The sequence below is a fragment of the Pediculus humanus genome, genomic scaffold (assembly GCF_000006295.1).
Source record: "Pediculus humanus corporis 1103172108277 genomic scaffold, whole genome shotgun sequence".
Taxonomy (NCBI): Eukaryota; Metazoa; Arthropoda; class Insecta; order Psocodea; family Pediculidae; genus Pediculus; species Pediculus humanus.
The window spans coordinates 107,602-126,114 of NW_002987846.1; the positions used below are offsets into that span (position 1 = coordinate 107,602).

An 18,513-nucleotide genomic window follows, 5' to 3' on the forward strand; every position below is an offset into this window, starting at 1 on the left:
AAAAAAAAATTTTTTTTTCTTTCGCCACCACCATCGTGAAATTTTATTTGGAAATAATTTTTTTTCATTTTTTTTTTCGTTTTTTACCGTCCGTCAATTTTCTTTTTTTTCTCTTATATTTTTTTTTTTAATCGTGTCAAAAGTAAAATAACACGTCTGTTGACACGATTATTTAAAAATTAAAAAAAAAAAAAAAATGAAGAAAAAAAGTTTTTTAGTTAAACTTTTTTTTTTTTTTAAATTATTCTTTTTTTATTTTAAGTGAAAAGCGTGAAAAGATTTTAAATAAGGGCGAAAGAAAAAAAAAAACACAGGCGGGAGGGAGACGAAATAACATGAGGGGTTGGGGAGAGGGGTAAAAGGGCAATCAGAGGGCAAAGGGTGGAAAGAAGGAGAAGGAAAAAATTGCGATCAACAAAGTTTTCTGCATAACTTTTTCCATGTCAACCTTTACTCAAAAAAAACTTTTACACTTCATCATATTTATATAATTTTTTATCATCATCATTATCATCATCATCATCATCACCATCATCATTATTATTATTATTATTATATTTTTCCTTCCGAGTTGAAATCCGTAAAGTGAAAATAAAAAATAAATTATTATTTTATTAAAATTCATAATAAAAAAAAAATTTTTTCTTTTTTTAATTCCAGCGAACCTTCCAGGTTTTAAACTCCCCTTCCCCCTCCCCCGCTTTCTGACACATTTCATTTCACATCGTTCACCCTTTTTTTCCTTTTTTCCCCCCTTTTTTTTCCTTTTTTTCATTCCTTTTTCCGTTGAATTTGTATTCGAGTCGATTCAATTTTTTTTTCCATTTCTCTCTCCCCCCTCAGCCTGCCACGCCCATGTTTCCTTTGTATTTTTTTTAAATCCCCCCCACTTTTTTTTTAACAAATAATTTAATACACCCTTAAACAATAATAATAATAATAATAATAATAATAATAATAATAATAATAATAATAATAAAATTATTACTTTACTTTACGCGTTTACCCAATTAAAAAACAATAATAATTTTTATTTATTTATTTTTTAAATGGAAAAGTATTTAAGACGTCACGTTTCTCATTTCGAATTAAATATTGATGATAATAATAATAATAATAATAAAAACAATTTTCTGGAATTTCCAGTTAGTCGTTCTCAAACTGAAATAAAAATAATATGCAAAAAAAACGGAAATGAATAAGGCAGAAACAAAAAAAAAATTATAAGTTTTTATTATTAGAAAAAAAAACTTTTTTCTTCTCTAGCAGACGTTTTGACGTCATCAAAAACAATGACGTCGACAACAACAAACAGAAGCAGGAGAATTAAAATCTTTTAACCCGCGGGAAATTTTTTTTTTTTCGATTGTTCTTCTTCCAGTCTGGAATATAAATAACAATAAAAAAATGATTCCAGTGTATTTATATTATTATTATTTATAAATTTCCAGTGAGGGTTCCAGTATCATTCGTTGTAAAAATAATAATGATTTTTATTCGTAAATTAAACCGTAAAATAATTAAAACGGTTAAGAAAATGAAAAAAAAAAAAAGAGTTCGTTCGTTATGGCAAAATGATAAATTACGTTAAAAACTTTTTCTAGAATAAATTTAAAATAAATTTTTCTTTTTTTTTTGTCTTCTGCTTCTCTTTCTTAATTTACGCGGTGGGAAAATTTTTTATAAATTTAATACACCGAAAATATTAATTTAATTTAACGATGATAAAAATTCATGGCGAAACAGTTTTCATTTTTTCTTTTTTTTAAAATCCGCCATTTTTAAAAACTTACGCAATTTTCTCTACTAACTTGAGTTTTCTTTTTTTTCCTAATCATTCAATTAATTATTATTATCTCTTTAAAAATTTTCTTTTTACGTTTTTAATAAAAAAAAAAAAAAAAAGTTTTTTTCTTCCAGTAGTTTCTTCACATATTTTCACCTTCTTTCAATATGACCTTCGTGGTTTCCATTCATACAATTTTGTTATCCCCGGAAAAATAACCTTTCGATATGAATATCACGTTATCAACATTTGTTAAATTTTCTTTTCGCAATAATAATAATAATAATGGTCACTTTAAATGGGAAAATTTTTCAATTTTTTTTTTTTTATTTTGACCTTTATCTAATAAAGCCACTTGACCTTTCTGCTTTTTTTTACGGTTCATTTAAATTTAAATTTCTTTTTTTATTTTATTTTATTTTAAATGATAATAATGATAACGAACAAATTTTCTTTTTTTTATTTGGGGAGGGAGAGGGAGAAATTTATATGAGGTTATCTTGGAAAATTTTTTTTTTTTTCCACTTCGAAGAACGTTTTTTTTTTGTCTCTTTTTACGATTTCCTTCCTTTTCAAGATTTAACCTTTTTTTGCGTGGGAATTATTAGTACCTCACGCGCATATCTTCACTTTAAAATTTTTCAAATTTGTTTTTGTAAAAGTTCCATAAAGAAAGAAAGAAAGAAAGAAACGCGAATTTTTGTTGCTGTTGTCGCCATTTTGAATGGTGACATAATGAATTCCTCACGCGTTTGTCTTTGATTTTTATTATTTTTTTTTCCGGAAATTGTTTACATTCAAATAATTTTAATTTTTTCTTCTGCTCTCTCTTCCTTACAGCTTCTAACGGAAATCAATAGTCAACTGGCTCTGTTCAGAGATATGCTCATTCACATAGGACAGTCAAAAGATAGTCCAGAGCTGAGAGAAAAAATACGAAAAACGAGAAGAAGTTGCGTGGAAGGTTGCAAACACACGAGTCAACTTCTTTTACCTCAAATTAAAAGGTAATAATCTCACCCCCTCCCCCCAAAATAATAATAATAATAATAATGATAAAGTTTTATCGGTGAGAGAGATTTGTATGACGTAAAAATTTTTCATTTGCTAAAAAAAAAAAAAGTATTTTTCGTATATTATAAATTAAATAATTTTTTTTTGAAACGTGCCAAAGAATAAATTATAAATTAATGTAAATAACGACAACATTAATAATAATAATGATAATAATTTAAAATTAAAAAATTTTTTTTTTGTTTTGCGCGCTTAAAATTATTTTAAAAAAAAAAAAAAAATTGATTCGAAAATTTCAATTAAGAAAAATAATATTACGAAAATAAATTCGTCTCCTCACCTGACAACCGAGCTGGGAAACAAACAAACAAACAAAAATAATTAAGTATTGTTTGTTAACTTTTTTCAAACTCAAACCATTGTTTAACTTTTTTCATATCTTTATTATCATTATTAATATTTTTGTCTCTGGCATTTTCCTTTTTTATCTTCGGTTAAAACTTTTTTCTTTTTTTTTTTTATAGAAATTTACTCTTTTCGAAATTATATAAAATTTTTATTTGCACGCACATAACAACCGCCGTCAATTAACAAAACCATTTTAATATAAAATTTTCGGTTGTTAATAATTAATTTATCAATCCGAAGGTAAAAAACATCATTCGTTAAAAGTGAGCAAACACCGCCATTTTGACGCCATTTTGATTTCCTCGTTTCCACTTACAAAAAACGACTGTTTTTAAGCCTACAATTTAAAATATTACTTTTTAAAAAAAGGGGGTAATAAAAAGAAAATGTTTGTCGTACAAACAAACATGGACGCGTGTGTTGTTTGTTTGTATTTAATAGAGAAATAATAATAATAATAAAGTTATGAATTATATCAAGTTTAGAGAGTCGGTCGGCCATTATACAAGAACAAAAACAAATAAATTTTGTAAAATAAAAATGAAAAAATGGGTTGGAGGAAGGGAGGGAAGTTGGGAGGGGTTTTAGAAGTTAGAAGGATATCCTGTCTCTAATAAATAATCGAAAAAGGTTTGGATAACAACAAACTCGACACGTTTTAAATTCGTATATATATAAAAAGTTTAAGCCATGATGATTTCATGGTGGAATCAAACCAACCGAACTAGACCGGAAATTTTTTTTTTTTTTTAATGCGACAAATAACAAATTGTGAGTCGTAAAATAACATTATTATTATTATTATATTGTATTTTACACTGAAAGAGTTTGTAAAAAAAAAAAATATTGTCACAATGTTGTTGTTGCTGTTGTTAAATAAAAAAGACTCGATTCGATTAATTGTAAAGATAAAAAAGTAATTTGATGTTGTAAAAATTAATTAAAACCCCCCCCCCCAAAATCGAAAAGGGAAATCGTAAAAATTATCGGGAATTTTTTTGTTTTTTATTAAAAGATTATTATTTAATTACGTAAAATTTTCTTTTAAAAATGGTAATAAAAAGAGGAAGATATATATATTTCTTATTTTAAACGGTTATATAAATAAAAATGTAATAAAATAGGATTTGATAGCTTTGCGGCAATGTGATGAAAATCCAGACAATAAACGTTTAATTTTATTTTTATTTTTTAAGTAATTTTTTAAATTTAAAAATAAAGGTTTGAGCGGGAAAAAAAAAAAAAAAATTTCCCTTTTTAAATTTATCGCACGGGTAACAAACAATAAAAACGTTGATTAGTACAAAGAATTTACATAAAATTTTAATCCCTCATCCCACGTGATCTTCAAGTACAACCAACTGCAAAAAAAAAGCAGACGACGATGACGTAAGTAATGACGTTACGCAAAATGGCGGACGTAAGAGAATGAAAACGCGAGTTATTACTTCGGTATTACTTTTTACTTTTTTAACTTTTAAATTTAACGTTTTTGATTTGAAAATAATCAAAATGGCCGACTCATTAACGGATACATCACGATAAGTATTAGTATTATTAAATTTACAATCGCGATCGATTAAAATTTTAAGTTTTTTTTTTTTTTTCTTAAAGAATTTAACGGAAATTAATGACGCGTTTAAACGTTTTAAAAATCGAATAAGATTTTTATTAAGTAAAAAAATATTATGTTGTTGATTTGATTTCTTCAGTTAGGGAATGAAAAAGGAAAAAAGGTTTTTTTTTCTGGAAAAACCATTTGAAAATCATTTACATTTTAAAATACAAAAGAGTGAAAAAACTTTTTTTCTTTTTTTTTTTTTTCCTCGAGTCCGAACAAAGTAAAAATCTTTCGTAGAATTAGTTTAAAACAAAAAAAAAACTTTTTTTTCTTCTTTTTTAATAATGTTACGCACATATCCTTAAGGTTTAATACGGTAACTTTTTGAACCGAAAATTAATATCTTTTTACCGCAAAAAAAAAAAATTTTTTTTAATACTACATAATGTGAATAAAAATTTTTTTTTCTTTTTTCTTTTTTTTTTGTGCGACATTATTGTTTTCGCGTTCGTTTTTTTGTTTTTTTTTTTTTTATCTTTTTTTGTATTATTTTTAGATAATCTTTTATTTTAAAATGGTTTTATTGTACGATTTTACCAAAATCATCCCCTGAAATAAATTTTTTTTTTTTTGTTACCACCTCATTTTCATTTTTTTTTTTTTTAAATATATATATTTTAAAATGTGATTTTTATTAATCTGAAACATTTTTTTATTATTACAATTTATTTATTATTAATAAGAATAATAATAATAAAAGTGAAATGTTGCATCACGTGATACGTTCGTTTCACACGTTCTTTTTTTTTTCTCATATTAAATTTTAAATTAAAATAATATAATTTGCATAATAATTTATTTTCTTTCTTTCTTTTTAATTAAATTTATTGCCCTCGAGTTTATTATTATTATTATTATTATTATTATTATTACCATTATTATTATTATTTTTCATTCGATAAATCCGTTTTCTTTGATTAAATACCGAAGAGGTAAACTTTCGAATCAGTTTTTGAACACAACACTCTCGTCATCGTTTTTGTAATTATTATTATTATTGAATAATATTAATAATGATGATGACGATAATGAAAGGAACAAAGACAGTTTTTATAAAAAATAGTAATAATAATACCGCAAAAAAAAGCTTTGAACTTCCGGTTTAATTTTTTAACGACAAAAGCTTTTGAGCTTTTAAGCTTAAAGATTATTAAATTTTTTTTTTTTTTTTTTTTTTTGTTTTAGTAATAACAAAAAAATGGGGAGCAAAGCGTGGAAAAGGAAAATTTTTATTTTTGTTGGGTTTTCAATGAATCCCTTTTCGTATAAAAAAAAAAACAACTCACTTCGTGAAAATTATTAAATAAAAATTATTAACACGCGAGGGAAAAAAAATTAATGACGTCATTTTTTTTTTAAACCCGTGAATCAGCTTATTTATTACCAAGTGATAAGTTACATTCCCCCTCACTTCCCCCATCGTAATTATTCGTTCATGTGATAATTACATTATTATTATTATTTAATTGTATTTTCAGTGCCGTAGCCGAAGGGATCCCAGCAGATAATCCACATTTTGTTTTATTATTCTTTATGATACAACTTTTTCTTCGTGAATTAGCTAAATGTAGTCGACTAATACAAGTCGTTCCGATGGACATGAGTAGTTATTACGGTGAGAATTCAATACGAAAGAAAAAAATAATAATGAAAAAATTGGTAAGAAATAAAAAATATTAATTTTTTTCCCCCTCTTTCCCCTTCCTTCGACCTATCCACCCACTCCACCCCCCTCTGACAAATCCTTTTTTTTCTTTTTTGTCGTTTCAGCTGAAAATTTGAACCGTCCAGGAACATCGAACTTTAGTAACGTTATAAGTCAAATATTATTATGTAAAACAATAACTCCTGATTTCAATGCCGAAGAAATATGTAGTATAGCAAAAGACAGCGAAGAAATTAAAAAAATTCTACAGGAAATGCAGGAATACATGCCACAACAGGAAAATCAAACCGGTAACTCCTATTATTATTATTATCATTATTCGTTTACAAAACAAAACAAAAAAAATTTATTTTAAATTTTAATTTTAAAAATGTTTTTTTTTTTTTTTGTTTTTATTTAATTTTCCGTTTGATTACGTCAATTAATTATATATATATATATATAAGATTTTCCTTTTTTTTATGATGATGATGATGATAATAATAATAATAATTTTTTATTATTATTTGTTTAAACTTTTTCAGTCTGCGGGTTGTTTTATATGAAAGTCTGTTTATCTCTCTCTTTCTCTTTCGATTTATTTAATTATAAACTTTTATTATTTTAATTTTACAATTGTCTATTTCGATATCATTTTTTCTTTTATTTTTTTTTTATCTTAATAATATTATTATTATTATTATTATTATTATTATTATTAAACTTTTTGAAAAAAAAAAAAAAAAAGTTTAGAAAAAGTTTCTTTTGAAAATAAAAATAAAAATAAAAATTTTTTTTTTTTCTCGTAATTATTGTAAAATAATTTCCAGATGATTTTTTTTTCTCTTTTTTTCCCGCCTAATGGTTTAATAATAATAATGATGATAATGATGATGATAATAATAATGGTTTTAAAAATTTTGTAGAAAAAAACGTAGCCTTGATCGGTGAAGAAATGTATAATCAATGGGCGAAAAAAAGGCGAAATTCATTTTACAACAATATGGGATCTTTCTGCTGTATATGTCGACCGAATTACCTATGATGCAAAATATAAATCATTTTTTATTGCTCTACGTTCAAAACATGCGGCAAACGGAGAAAACCAAGTTATGGATAAATAAATAAATAAATAATAATAATAATAATAATAATAATAATAATAATAATAATAATAATAATAATAATAATAATAATAACGCATTGGTAAAATAAAATAAAATAAAATAAATAAAATATTTAGGAAACAAATAAAAAAAAAAAAAAAAACACCAATAAGGCCTACCCGTGTTCGATTGTCAATTGTCTGAAAAGCAAACAAAATGTTAATAATAATAATAATAATAAATAATATTTTAATATGGAGCACAGTTTGTGATTAATTAATAAATTAATTAATTTTTGCCCGTAAAAATAAATCGAATGCCAAATGACAAAAAAAAAATAATAATAATAATTAAATTAATGTGTATAATCGTTTAATAATATTATTTTCGATTTATCCCAATGATGATAATGATGATGATAATTAAAATTAAAATTTTATTATTATTATTATTATTAGTTAATTCCTACGGTACGTTTAGTTTTTTAAATAAATTAATTTATTTAGATAAATTTTTAATCGGATTTTTTTTTTCGTTTTATTTAAAATTTATTAAATATTAAAAATAATTTTATTAATGATAATAATAATAATTATTATTATTATTGTTCACGACCCGATTTTTTTTTTATTCCCACCATTTTTTGTTAAACAGACACGTTTCAAAAAAAAAAAAAAAAAAATTAATTGAATCGTTAAAAGTGAATTTAATTATAAAATACAAATGACTTATTATTATTAATATTATTTATAGATTTGAATTATTATTATTATTATTTGTTTTTGTAAAATAAAAAAGCATTCGATTTGTTTTAAACAAAAACAAAATGGGGCAATTTCGATAAAAAAAAAAAAAACGTGTCGACTTAAAAAAAAAATTAAAATTAAAAACGGACGAAAGTAATAATTTTAAGAATAAAAAAAAAAAAAAAAAAATTTTGGCCAATCTTAACATTATTAATCGCCATTATTAATTATTATTATTATTGTTTATTAATTAATTTTTATGAAAATTTTTTTAATTTCCTTTTTTTTTTTTTTTTAAAGTCTGATTGAAATATTTTTGGGGCCACAGAATAAAAAAAAAAAATAAAAAAAGAAATTTTTTTATTAACAAGCAGGGTTTTTGTTTGTTTGTTTGTTTATTTTTGTTTTATATTACGTGACGTATTTATTAATTTAAATATTATAAAAAAAAAATTTTATGTATGCATTTAAAAAGCTAGTTGTGTAGTGCCTCATTCATATCTAATTAAATTAAAAATTGTTATTATTATTATTATTATTAATAAGTTTACAAAAAAAACTTTTTTTCTTATTAAAAAAAAAACTAAATTTTTTAATTTAATTTTATTTTTTTAGAATTAATATATAAGATAGATAGTGTAAGGTCGAATGACTTATTAATTAATTTATTATTATTATTATTATTATTATTATTATTTTTCAAACGGTAGTGAGTAGCGTAAACAATTTTATGTACATAAATATCAATTAATTTTTTTTTTTATTTCCACTTTTGTAAAGTAGTAGAAATGTTTTTTATTTATTTTAAATCTCACCCCATTTAAATAATTGTTTTATAGATTAATAAACATACATAAATATACATAAATATATATTAATAAAAAATAAATAAATAAGTAAATTGTTTCTTTCAGACTTTAAAATAAAATTTTATGTAAACACACACACACATTTGCTTTTTTTTATTCTCTTATAACCGGTCACGTCAATAAAATATATAAAATAAAATAAATAAATTTATTTTAAATTATTATTATTATTTGTTTAAAAAAAAAAAGTTTCGCACCTGATAAAACGTGTACAACACCGTAAATAAACTAATAATAATAATAATAAATTTTTATTAGTAAAATCATTTTTATGAGTAGTAAAAAAAAAAATGGACGTTTTTTATTTTTATTTTTAAATAATAAATAAAAAGGAAATAAATAAGTTTTATTATTATTATCATTTATTCACATTTATTGTACTTTATTTTTTTCAAACGGTTTTTCAAACTTAATTATTATTATTATTTAAATAAAAACAAATACACGCCGCACGCACGCACGAACGCCATTAAGAAAAAAAAAAATTATTTATTTATCTATTTATTAATGTTATACTAATATGTTATTTATCTATTTATTTATTTATTAATGATGATTTATTAAGATTGGCCAAAAGAACCAAATGTAATATAATTAATATTTATTTATTTTTTTTTTTTAGCGTAATAAAAATTAGAGAAAAAAATTTAAATGAACCAAAAAAAGAAATTATTTTTATTATTTAATACATTATATATATATATATATATATATATATATATATATATATATATATATAATGTATTTATAATATTTTTAATATATTTAATAAATAAATAAATAATAAATTACACATATATATAAAAGCTCGCGAATACAGATTAAATAATACACATAAAATAAATAAATAAATAAAAATTGTTATAAAATGTAAGTTTTATATAAATAATGTTTTCAATATAAAAAAAAAAAAATTTATAATGTAATTTTAATTTTAATAATAAATAAATATATATAAATACATAAAATAAATATACATATTAGAAAATGTTTAGTTTTTATTTAATAATAATAATAAAAATAAAATAAAAAGTATTTATTGTATTTATTTTTTAGAAAAAAAAAAAAAAAAAAACTCAAAGCACATTAAAAATTTTTAATTACACATAAAACAAAAAAAATTTTTTTATTTAAAATTTCCTTAAATTAAACGTTAAAATATTTTATTATTAATAATTAAATATGTTATTTTATTATTATTAGTTTTCTAATAATAATAATAATAATATGTTTAAATTGGAAATGAGAAAAATTTTTTTATAGTTTTTTTTTTTTTTTTTATTGAAGTTGAATAATGAAAAGGGTAAAAATTATAACAAAGAGTGTTTTTTACATAAATTTAAAAATATTTTTCAACAGAAAATTTTTAAATTTTGGTTTGTTTTTAAATTAATAAGAAAAAAAAAGTTTATTTTTAATTAATGTTAACGGTTTTTTTTCTGATTAAAGCATCCATTTTGATTTTGCACTAGTCATGACAAGTTTAACGGTTTTTTCATATTTATTAATATCAATTTATAGTTATAATACCAGTCAGGTAATTAAATTTTTTTCTAATGAGTTTTGTAAGACTTTTATTAATGCTTTTAATGATATTTTCGATTTATTTAAATTTAATCTTTGCTTAGTAAATTCAAAAATAAGTTTAAAATTATAAATTTTGTTTTTTTTTTTTTTATATAAAGCGTAATCTTAGACCGAAGTTAGGATTGTTTTAGAATATATTGAAGATTTTCATAATTTGAATACGTTTTGTATTTTTTAAATCATCATTATATTAGAAATTTATGATAAGTAATAATAATAAATTTTTTTCTAAGAATAAATAATAAGGAATCCATTGTTACAATTTTAACTCTATGACTTTGAATTTTTTCCATAGAATAAAAATTCCATAGAGTTCTTATTACTGCCATCTACCGAGACATTTCGAATTTAACTTTTAATTTGTATTTACTTGTTAGACAGTGTGTGTGTGTGTTTAATATTTTTTTTTAATTTACTTGTTTTTATTTTTATTTTTTGTTAATTATTGTTTAAACGCGTGCGATATACTGTTTTAAAATTATTTTTGCAGTAAATTATATTTCTTAATTTTAATATGAAATTATATTTGTTGCATTAATAAAAGTAGTTTTTCTAAAATTTTTTATAATAATGACTGAAGTTGCAACAACTAAATCTACCCGTATCGGGGGATTAGAAAGCGAAGAAAATACTAAAGAAGTTATTGAAAATGCTACAACTGCCAAAGAATTGCCTGCTTCTGTCAGAGCTCAAATAGAAAGAAATCGTCAAAGAGCTTTAATGCTTAAGCAAGCTCGTTTAATACCTCATCCTTATGCAAAAATGTATGTACTTTGTTTAACATGAACAAATTAATTTTTTTTTTTTTAACAGCAACTGTGAAACTTTTAATATTTTTATAATTTTTAGTAATGTATCAGAATCAGTTGAAAAAAGCATTATTAGGGTGGCAGGCAGTAGGTTTATAGATAGTGGTGGTGGGTTTTTAATTGAAGAAAACAATGAAGAAGTTAAGCCAACACTGCCTGAGGAATTAACTACTATCCCTCCTCCGATTATCGAGCCGGAAAGACCCAACTGTTTGGAGTGTAATGAAAAATTTCCAGATTCATTTTTGTTTTTAAATTTTGACTACCCTGTATGTGACAAATGTAGAGATAATGATGATAAGCATGCCCTCATCACAAAAACTGAAGCGAAAAGTGAATATTTGTTAAAAGACTGTGATTTTGATAAGCGAGAACCTCCACTTAAATTTATTAGCAGGAAAAACCCACATAATTCAAATTGGGGAGAAATGAAACTGTATTTATTATTGCAAATTGAAAAACGAGCTCTCGAAGTGTGGGGTACTCCAGAAGCTCTTGAAAAAGAAAAAGAGGAAAGAGATGAAAAAAAAGAAAAATCAAAATTTAAAAAATATCAAAAACAAATGAAAGCTTTAAGAATGAATGTAAGGAGTAGCTTGTATGATCGTACAACTGCTTCTCACACTCACGAATTTGGGCCAGAAAAGCATCTTTATGATGATACTTACACTCATACTTGTATTACTTGCAAATTTGAAGAAAATTTTGAAAAAATGTAAATATAATTATCTAATTTGTTGATACAGACAATAAATGAGTAAAAATTCAGGTATTAAAAATAAATGCAGCAAAATGATGTTTAAATAAAACTTTTTTATTTTTAGCTTTAATCAATCATTTATCTTATTTCATATAATGTGAAAATTTTTCTTAATATACTTTTTTATAAACAGTTTACTAAAAAAAAAAAATACTAATTAAATGTAATATGATAGATACAACATTAAAAAAATTTTATCAAAATTGTTAAAACAAATAATATAAATTATTTTAAATGTTACAATTTTTTTTCAATTTTTCATAATAAATGATATTTGTTATCAACATACATCAGATTAAAAGTTAAAATTTAAAATTAAAAAAATATATATTTATTAAATTTAAAAGATTCTCCTGTTGACAGTTTTTCAATTAAAAAAAAAAGGAGCTTATTCTATTTTAAATGTTGTTCGATATAAGCATGAGTACATAGTATGAATAGTTTTTCACAGCACATTTTTAATTTTTTTTTTTTCTATAAAATAATATACTCAATTATAAAAAATTTTTGTTTTTCTCTTTTGTTTTGTTATGTTTAATTTAATAGATAAAGCAGTTGATACTATCATAATAATGATAGTACAAAAAGAAGGAACATTAAAAAGAGTCGCAGAATAAAAAATTAATCAAAAAAATTTAAAAATGTCTGAAATAAAATTTGATTGAATTGAATTTTTTTAATAAAATTACTAATTAACTCTTTACAATACATTATGTACAGTACAATATTTTTTTTTTTATGTATAATGTATTTTTTTTTAATTTAAAATTGTAACGTTTGCCTAAAATGTGATTTTTGACAAAACTAATATTCATACAAATTAATTTACGTTTTAGTAAAAAATCTAATGGTTAATTTTATAAAATTTATTATTATTATTATTATTACTTTGTTAATTTTTTTTCTTGTTTATTGCATAAGTCTTTTATAAAATTTGTAAATGAATGAAGAATTCGAAGAACCAACGGCTAGTAAAAGAATTACATATGCAAGAGCAAAAGTGAACATTCTATGCCTATTAATCCATCCAAGTAATGTCGGAGATGTCAAGAGAGAAGGGGACCTGAAAAAAAATTATATATATTTTTTCGATTAGAAAATCAAGATTTTTTTTTTTTTGTTTCTATTTTAAAATGGAGGTACTTACTCAGGAGTATCGTTACGATAAATCAAAATATAACGTACATAAACAAGGTCATTGTTTTCAACTATAAAATATTTGCCAGGTACAGATTGATTGTTACATATGTTAAATAAATTATTACCATCACTTTTTCCTAAAAAATTTTAAAACAAATTATTTTTACATGCTAATCAACTAATGAAATTTTATAAAATTGATGTTTCAGTGATTAAATTAATCATGTCAAAAAAAAAATTATTACTTGTATCAAATTCTGATCGCACTTCTGGATGATCGATAACTTCACAGAGAGCAACTATGCTAATATGATCTCCAAAACAACTGTGTCTCCAAGAAAAGCCGACAGAACTATAAGAAAGGCTTAGACCCATTTCACTGGATAAATAGGTACCTGATCCGAAAGCCCCTCTCTAAAATCAAAAAAAAAAAAATTATTTGTCGTTACTTTGTTTCTTTAAACTTCATTTATTGTGTTTATTCATGATTGGAAAGTTTGGTTAAAAAATTACTTTATTGTAAGATACTTGAAGTCCATGATTCAAAATAGAAAAAAAATTTTCTAAACGACTTCCGTGAAATGCCAGCTTGGTCGTACGATTTGCTGCCATAAGTTGAAATTTTTGTTGACAATTACTTCCATAAGTAACTTTAAACATATAATCAGGCATGGCTGCAGACATTACAGATGGAATTTGTGACAAAATTTTATTATGCTAAAATTAAAATGAAAACAATATCTTGAATACAATTCTACAAATTGATTATATATTTTTGAAATTTTATACATTGAAATGTATTTTTTACATGTTAGAATTTAAATTATTATACTTTTATCTTGTGTAATGGTATTAATGGTTTTTTATAAAATGTAAAAGTTCTGATTATAGGAACAAATTTTAATCGAAAAACAATTTTCTACCTCATTTTTAGGAATAAAATTATATATAGGTTCTTGTAATTGAATTAGAACCCAATAAAGTAAATCCACTAATGTTTTCGATATTTGATTGGCTTTTAGTTGTATCACTAATTCAGGTATAGATGGGCAAAGTTCTACAACTTCTCTCTATAAAAAAAAAAAAATTGAAATTGTTTTTTATGAAATATAAAAAAATTGTTAAAAAATATAATTGAAATTAGTACTTAAAAGTAAGAAGAATATACAAAAAAAAAAACTTACTAATCTATCAATTTCTTTGTTTTCTGAATCTATTAGAAAAAAAGGAGGAAATGGTTTCAAAACAGAATCAAATCTATAACTAGAACAAGCAGCAGAAAATAAACTCCATTTTAAATCTGCTTCTTTGGGAAATTCTTCAGTATAATTTAAAACGGTTGATGTTTTTAAATTTAACGTATTAGATGTTGAAACTTCATTTTCTAAATTACATTCTTCATTATTGATATCGTACAATGGATTCCATTGTTTTTCTGACTTTAATTTTTCCATTTTAAATTTTTTTACTATTAGAATATATACTTTATAAAATTTTCAAGTTGATGATCTTTTGATTTTAATCATATTTATTTAAAATTTTACCATATAAAAAAATATGAAACAATTAAACAAATAATTATGTTTTTTTTTTAAAATAGTTTTAAACAATTTGACTGACATAAAATTTCAAAATTTTTAAATTCTTGTAAAATTCTAATTTTTCCTTTTTTGTTGTTTTGATAATTTATTATTAAAATTAATTTAAAAACAAAAATTTTATTTACAGTAAACTAAATCATTTTTTTTTTTAATTTCAGAATACTTTACATTACTTATGTATATGGAGTATATTCATTTATTAATTATTAAGTATAATCGTAATTTGTCATTTCAATCTAGCCAATGATTGGCTTATATTTTAATATGTTATGAATTTATCTATTGACACGATAAATAAGGTTATGTTTCATTTGAAACCCACATTGGAATTTTTTAATTAAAAAATGAAGTTAGATGAACTTCCAATTTTTTTAAATCAGTTTGAAGCTGCAACTAAAAAACCAGAAAAATACTTGAGGTAAAAAAATGTTGCCATTGTAATTCACCAATCAAAGTTTTTTTTATTTTCTTTAATAACAAAAAACTTTTAAAACTGATAAAGATTTAACAACAACAAATAATATAATTAATTATTTTAATTATGTAAAAAAGAAATTTATTACAGTAATAATATTCGATAGTATTATAATTAGTTTTATGTCATAATTTGTTACTAAGCAATAGGTTATTTTAAAAATATTTTTATTGCTTTTAGCTCTCAAGAAGATGAAGCCAAAAATATTTTATCATTGACTCAAGAGTTATATGACTTTGGCAAAAAAAATGAATTTCCATTAAAGGAAAGTGAAGCATTAGAACAACTGGTTACTTCAAATTTGGATGAAGAACAAATATGGCAGCAAATTGAACTTCAAAACAATTCAATTTATGATAAGCTTGTTAATAGCTTAGCACATTTACTGAGTAAAAGAGACAAACTTAAATTTCCTATAAAAAATGATAAAAAGATAAGCGAGAAAAATAATATAAAAAATGGTAATAAATCAGATGTTAATGTCAATATTTCTGATAAAGAAGACCATGCTTCCACTGAAGATGTCAAAAATAAAAAACAAAAAAAAAATTTGACTGATGCAAAAAAATTGAAAAAATCATCCGTTGTCGATGATAAATTTTTTAAATTACACGAAATGGAAGAATTTTTAGAAAAAGTAGAAAAAGGAATAGATGGAAAAAATAAAAATAAAAAAAAAGATTCTAAAAGTGATGATGATGACGATGATGATGATGATGAAGAAGATTATGACATTGATTATTTTAAAGAAAGTTCCGATTCTGATAATGATGATGACAAAGAAAATAATCCTAAATATGATGATTTTTTCGATCAGCCTGATGACGATTTTAAAACTGGTGTTAAGAGACCTTCCAATGAAGATGATAATGATGACAGTGATATTACTGATAATGAGAATCAAAATAACAAAAGAAAAAAAGTAAAATTTTCCCTAAATGATCAGGAAGGGGAAGATTCTGATTTTTATGATGATAACATAAATAACAGTAATGATATCGATGATGATGACGAAGAAGATGATGATGATGATGATGATAAAGATGCAGATAGTCTATTTAATGAAAACGATGATGAAGAAGAAACAGAAAATGATAAAAATGAAAATGCAACTCCTTCCAACTTTGAAGCAAGACAGGAAAGATTGAAAAAAAGAATAAGCAATTTAGAAGAAAGTGCCTTAAAAGAAAAACCCTGGCAAATGAAGGGAGAAATTACTGCCGATAAACGACCACAAAATTCACTACTTCAAGAATATGTCGAATTCGATTTAGCAACCAGGCCAGCTCCTGTCTTAACTGAGAAGAGTACAATGAGGCTTGAAGATATTATTTTGCAAAGAATTAAAGATAAAGCTTGGGATGATGTTGTTAGGAAAATAAAACCAACAGAGGGAGAATTGGAGTATAAAAAAAGAATAGTACTTGACCAAGAAAAAAGTAAATTAAGTTTAGCTCAAATTTATGAACAAGAATATTTAAAACAAGTTGAAAATAAAGCATTCGATGGTAGTATTGATAAACCAGAAGTGGAACCTCCTGAACATCAAGAAATTAGGGGAATGTTAAAAAGTTTATTTCACAAATTAGATGCTTTATCAAATTTCCATTTTACACCCAAACAAGTAATTATATATTTTTATATTTATCTGTGTTAATTCTGTATTTTGTATTTAATAATACATTCTTTTTTTTTTTTCACAGATTGTTCCAGAGGTTAAAATTGTTAGCAATTTACCTGCTATTTCTATGGAAGAAGTAGCTCCAGTAGCCACGAGTGATGCTACCATGTTAGCACCAGAAGAAGTGAAAGCAAAGAGTAAAGGAGAATTAATAGGAAAAAGTGAAAGGACCACTACTGATAAAAAACGAGAGAGAAGACAGAAAAAGTTAAAACAAAAATTAAAATATAAAAAATTGGAGGAAAAAACAGAAGAAAAACTTGAAAATGCAAATAAGAACAGTTTAAAAAATAAACAAATATCTGATAAATTATTGCAGAAAATTACCAAAAGTAGAAATGTAACATCTGTGAAGCCAAGCAGCGGAAAGCCTATAAGATCATCTGCAGCATTTTTTTCAAAATTGCAAGATGAAACGAGTAGTACAATGAGTAAGAAAAGTTTAAAATTGAACGAACCAAAATTAGGTAAAAAACTTAAATCAAAGAAAAAAGCAAAATAGGTAAAAATTATTTTTTAATTTTTCTGTATTATTTAATTACTTTCGAAAAAATAATGTTTTTTAATTAAATAAAACTAAAAAATTTTCGATTTGGGTTTTTTTTAAACGCTCTGACATTTTCTTCTTTTGAATCCCGAAAAACGCGGTATTCCTTTTGATTAGTAGTGACCTCTGACTTGAAGTTATAGAATTAATATTAATTGAGAATTTAGGAGAAAGCGCAGAAAAATTATTAAGTTTTTATATTTTTATTTTTTAAATAATATTTAGTTTTTTTCGGTGGTTATTTTGTGTGATGAATTACATTTTCAATTAATCGCTTCGATACGTAATTCACTTATTTCAGTAAAAAACGAATTACCGGAAATTCTTATTAAAAAAAAAAAAATAAAACAAGATGGCTACCTAAAATCCGTAAACAGTAACGGGGATTTATAGTATAGTGATAAGTTTTTGCCATTTAAATTTTTACATAGACAAGGAAGCACATGAATTTTTTTTCAATTTGATTATGACATGAATATTCAGTAATGTCACATGCGGGAAATACAATGCTAGGTTTGTATTTAAATTATTATTTAATACCAGTTTTGTGTCCTCGGCGTTAGAGGAATCCATTTTGTTTTGTTTATTTCTTTGACCTATTTTGCAATTGTAAAAGCTGTTAATAAATTGTTATCTCCATATGATATATTCTTGCATTTTTCAGATCTTTCCTTATATTAAACCAAAAGAATATAATTTCATTATTATAAATACAATT

At 23.0% G+C, this 18,513-nt stretch overlaps 4 protein-coding genes across 4 annotated transcripts; 3 read left to right on the forward strand and 1 right to left on the reverse strand.

Annotated features, from left to right (window-relative positions):
• Positions 1–2,521: 2,521 nt before the first annotated feature.
• Positions 2,522–7,519, forward strand: Phum_PHUM505830 (uncharacterized protein; the record flags this gene model as incomplete). Its single annotated transcript, XM_002430911.1, has 5 exons — positions 2,522–2,536; positions 2,627–2,793; positions 6,308–6,444; positions 6,600–6,785; positions 7,401–7,519. 5 exons carry the CDS (start codon positions 2,522–2,524, stop codon positions 7,517–7,519), a joined length of 624 nt encoding a protein of 207 aa, XP_002430956.1.
• A 3,150-nt stretch (positions 7,520–10,669) lies between these two features.
• On the forward strand, positions 10,670–12,310 carry Phum_PHUM505840 (DNA-repair protein, putative; the record flags this gene model as incomplete). Its single annotated transcript, XM_002430912.1, has 3 exons — positions 10,670–10,727; positions 11,363–11,546; positions 11,668–12,310. The coding sequence occupies 3 exons, from the start codon at positions 10,670–10,672 to the stop codon at positions 12,308–12,310; spliced, it is 885 nt and encodes a 294-aa protein (XP_002430957.1).
• A 950-nt stretch (positions 12,311–13,260) lies between these two features.
• Phum_PHUM505850 (uncharacterized protein) lies at positions 13,261–14,872 on the reverse strand (the record flags this gene model as incomplete). The annotated part of the gene is made up of 7 exons (XM_002430913.1): positions 13,261–13,414; positions 13,499–13,628; positions 13,737–13,905; positions 14,005–14,208; positions 14,415–14,557; positions 14,672–14,809; positions 14,851–14,872. 7 exons carry the CDS (start codon positions 14,870–14,872, stop codon positions 13,261–13,263), a joined length of 960 nt encoding a protein of 319 aa, XP_002430958.1.
• A 564-nt stretch (positions 14,873–15,436) lies between these two features.
• On the forward strand, positions 15,437–18,046 carry Phum_PHUM505860 (U3 small nucleolar ribonucleoprotein MPP10, putative; the record flags this gene model as incomplete). The annotated part of the gene is made up of 4 exons (XM_002430914.1): positions 15,437–15,510; positions 15,748–17,191; positions 17,271–17,715; positions 18,021–18,046. 4 exons carry the CDS (start codon positions 15,437–15,439, stop codon positions 18,044–18,046), a joined length of 1,989 nt encoding a protein of 662 aa, XP_002430959.1.
• Between the last annotated feature and the right edge of the window lie 467 nt (positions 18,047–18,513).